This window comes from Watersipora subatra, chromosome 8, assembly GCF_963576615.1.
Source record: "Watersipora subatra chromosome 8, tzWatSuba1.1, whole genome shotgun sequence".
Lineage (NCBI taxonomy): Eukaryota > Metazoa > Bryozoa > Gymnolaemata > Cheilostomatida > Watersiporidae > Watersipora > Watersipora subatra.
The window spans coordinates 36,407,629-36,411,908 of NC_088715.1; the positions used below are offsets into that span (position 1 = coordinate 36,407,629).

The 4,280-nt window shown below is 36.6% G+C and overlaps 1 protein-coding gene across 1 annotated transcript; it reads left to right on the plus strand.

Moving 5' to 3' along the window:
* Nucleotides 1–500: 500 nt before the first annotated feature.
* Nucleotides 501–935, plus strand: LOC137402507 (protein FAM200C-like). Its single transcript, XM_068089007.1, has one exon. It carries the CDS (start codon nucleotides 501–503, stop codon nucleotides 933–935), a length of 435 nt encoding a protein of 144 aa, XP_067945108.1.
* Nucleotides 936–4,280: the final 3,345 nt, after the last annotated feature.

Genomic DNA, 4,280 nt, shown 5'->3' on the forward strand with positions numbered 1-4,280 from the left:
GCGACTTGAGCACGAGAACTTACGGTATATATTATATAATTTGCATTTGTGTATTTGGGATGTAATACAGTGTGTAATATTGTTCTCACTACAGATTTCATGTTAAAATGCGGCTTAAATATTGAACTAATAATATCTTTCATTACAGAATGAGTACTAGCAAGAAACAAAAATATGATGCAAGCTGCATGCAATATTTATTTCAATGTTTAGTTAGCAAGGGTGAAGAAAAGCCAAATGTATGTGATGCATAAAAGTATTGGGCAATGATTCAATACGACCTAACAAATTGAAGCATCATCTCTCCTCAGCAAAGGAACAAAACTTCTTTGAGCGACATGGAAAACCGCTCAAGCAGATGAGGCTAGACACAATTGGGGCTTTTCATGAATGAAACTCCAAACTACTGGAAGCCTCCGTACAAGGTAGCATATGAAATCGCTAATCAGAAAAAACCCCATACCATTGGAGAAGATTTATTAAAGCCATGTACACTGATGATGGCGAAACCTATATTGGGAAAGGAGGCTGAGAAGAAGCTGGCTGCAGTGTCATTGTCTAATAACACAGTGCAGAGAAGAAATTGCAGCATGGTCAATGACATTAAAGATCAGGTTGTCCAGCAGATAATTTTATCTCCATTTGGGCTCTTTGCTATTCAGTTGGATGAGTCAACTGATGTAGCTTCATGCTCACAGTTAATGGTGTATGCCCGCTATGTACACAATGAAGAAATAAAAGAGGAATTTCTGTTTCGTGTACCTCTGGAAACCACAACCAAAGCTAAAGACATTTTTAATGTTGTCTCCAACTTTTTTGATGAAGTAGGTCTAAAATGGGAAAATGTTATTAGCTGTTGTACAGATGGGGCACCAGCTATGCTAGGCACAAAATCAGGCTTTCAAGCTCTTGTAAAAAAGTTTCACTTAATGTAGAGAGCACTCACTGTATGCTGCACCGGCATGCATTGGCAGTTAGAACCCTTCCTTCATCTCTTTCCATTGTCTTACAGGAGGTAATCGAATTAATTAACTACATGAAGAGCAATGCACTGCACACAAGGCTATTTAAGGTACTTTGCAAAGACATGGATGTTGAGCACCAAACACTTTTGTATCACACACATGTTCGTTGGTTATCACGAGGTAATGTCACAGCTCGAGTTTACAGCCTCCGAAATGAACTGATGTTGTTTACCGAGCAACAGGGAAAAGAGAGTTTCCATAAGCATCTCACAGACAACAACTGGATTATTCAGATTGCATATCTAGTAGATATTGTTGAGCAGTTTAATTAACTAAATCTGAAGATGCAGGGTCCTAATACTGACATGATCATATTTATCAACCAGCTGAATGCTTTTCAAGCAAAGCTGATGAGCTAGAAGAGGAAAGTCTGCTGTGGAAACTTTGCAATGTTTAAAGCTTAGACAACTTGCTGGACAGTGGCAACTTGGATCTTCCTCCTGAAATCCAGGACGAGATTGCAGAACATCTAGAACACCTTCACACAGAGTCCAAAAGATATTTCCCTAAAATACCTAGCGAAGACTTGGATCTGACCATCCATTTCAGTGTGAAGTCAACATGGTACCAGATGACTGTCAGAAAAAGTTTCTAGAGTTAAAACTTGAGTCGGCTGCAAAACTTTTATTTGGAATAACGTCCATTGCTGACTTTTAGCCAACAATGACCGCATGTTATCCCAAGGTAGTGAAAATTGAACTCCACAAACTGCTGCCATTTGTGACTACATAACTGTGCGAGTCAGGCTTCTCAACATTACACGTACTTCCCATTCAGTCTAAAACTTGTGATCAATTGATCGTACAAAATGATCAGCGCTGTGCTCTGTCCAAAACAAAGCCTCACGTTGAAGTACTGTGCGCGAATGAGCGGCAACAGAAATCTCAATAATTACATAGTTACATGTTGTATAAAAATATTTTGTTATGTGTTTGCAAATGTACAATAAAGTCTCATTATAATTTGTATTAGTCTTTGTTTTTAGCCATGAAGTATGTGTGGAGGAATTCAAATTTCTGAACATGTCTGAGGGGGAACATAGTAAAAAAGGTTGGGAACCCCTGGGCTAAATAGACTACTAGAAGTTATAGCTACTAGAAGCTACGGCTTAGTCGGCTATTAGGCTGCGGCTTAAACGCCTAGGAGACACGTGACCCCCATGGATATATAGTGACTGGAGACAAAGCTGACAAAGGCCTCTTGTGATCTTGAGTCAATGGTGAGTGCTTAATCGCTCCCCCGAGCAATATAACAATATACCTTACAAAAATATACCAAAAATAACACCGCATGAACGATAAGCAAACAATGACAACGATGGTCCAGCACTGCAAGCAAATGTGATGAAAATGTACAGCAACAATTTCAAAATCTCACAATATCTTAGTAAATCCACCATTGAATTTCCCTCTGACAATTTCTATATTTGACAGTACCCTAACAAGACAATCTACTTCTAAACTACTTGGCTTCATCATCAACGACGCTTTATCATGGCTAGACCACATCTCATTCATTTCAAAAAAAATATCATCTAACCTACGTTTATTTTTATAACATTCGTCATCTTATGAACTTTGATACTGCCAGACTATATCACTATAATTTTATCCATTCCTATCTTATATATGGCCTGCATGTGTTTTACCCTACAACACCTGTAAAATATACCAACACACTATTTATTTTACAAAAAAAGCTTTACGACTTATATGCAAAGACCTAAACATACCCCATAAAAACCAGCACTTACCATCTACCAACTTAATAACAAGCACTACCGGTGTTCTTCCCTTACCTAAGCTATCACATTACTTCACCTGCCTCGCTGCTCATTCAATACTCCACGATAACTGCCCTAAATATCTCAGCTATTGCTTTCAAACCGTAAACCATAGTCACAAAACCAGAAACAGATTCAAATTACCTAGTGCCATAAGCCACAACAAACTCAACAGCAACCTGCTAAATTCATTTAATAATCTCTGCACTCATTTAAGAACTCTTCCTCTGCAATCTTTTAAAACAAAACTCAAACTACATCTAATTTCCTCTGACCAATAATACCATTCACCATATAGCCTTACCTATTTTAACCATTTCATATTACACTTTGTTTTCATGACTAGAAAACTTGTCATATATTTGTATACTATTTTCACTGAGCTATTATTTGTCCACTTTTTGTTTAAACAATACTCATATCAATCTTCAAGCTTGTGTTCTACATATTTTATGCATTCAGTTCTAATATTATTATATTAGTTAGACTATTCACTAGTTTTTTAGTTAGACTATAGTTTCTTTGCAGTCCTTTTTATTTTTTTTTTGTTGTACACCGCTTTTTAGTTAGTTTACTTGCCGTGGTACCTTGTGGAAAACATATTGTAAAATATGACTATTTATTACCACAATAAAGATTGCTCATATGTAACAAGGCGAGGTTTAAATGACACGTACGCCATTGACACGCGAGCAACAAAACAAGATATAATGACTTAATACAAAGTTGTAGGACTACTTGACCTTTGTTTTACTTACACTATGGAAAAGTTTATTGCACAGTGGAAACCGTTCATAATACTAGCTGTGAATGGTTTTCTAATAGCCTGGCCACGGTTATAAGCGATTTGTTTTTGTATAAACGTACAACAATGGACACGTTATGACGGCAGAGTTCCTTGACATTTACGTTACGCTAATTATTTTTTGACACATAAGCTCGCAAGTGCAATCACATACACGCTCTATGTCATTAACTAATTAAGTAGGCGGAGCTTAGTAACGAAGCTGTTTGAATCCAGTCTGTCATCGTAATAACGGGAGGCTGTGTAATGCGAGGGATTGTTTGTATGTCACAGATGACATTTGCTTCAGGTGTGCTATTTTTTCAGTTGTTTGGTAAGCCTTACTGGCGACAAGGGCTACATGAATTAAACTAAAAGACTTGATTTACAATATTGATCTGACTTTTTCTACAGATAAGGAAAATTAAATTTGCTTTCGTTATTCTCATTGATCTTTTACTTGAAGATTTAGTCATACTAGCGACTAACAAACAATAAGTTCAATAGTAATTTCAATGATCATTTTGTTCGTTTAAAATTTGATCACACGGCTATAATAAAAAATAGTAAATAGTGAATTTTCAATAGCTTTTTATGCATTATATCATTTCGAAAAACCAGAAGATTTCAAGAGATCAGATGGTTAGTTTGTATAAAAAGTGTTGAGAAAGTCGGTGTCGACCAGCCA

Coding starts and splice junctions, on each gene's coding strand:
- LOC137402507 (XM_068089007.1), top strand. CDS start 501: ATGGCGAAACCTATATTGGGAAAGGAGGCTGAGAAGAAGCTGGCTGCA.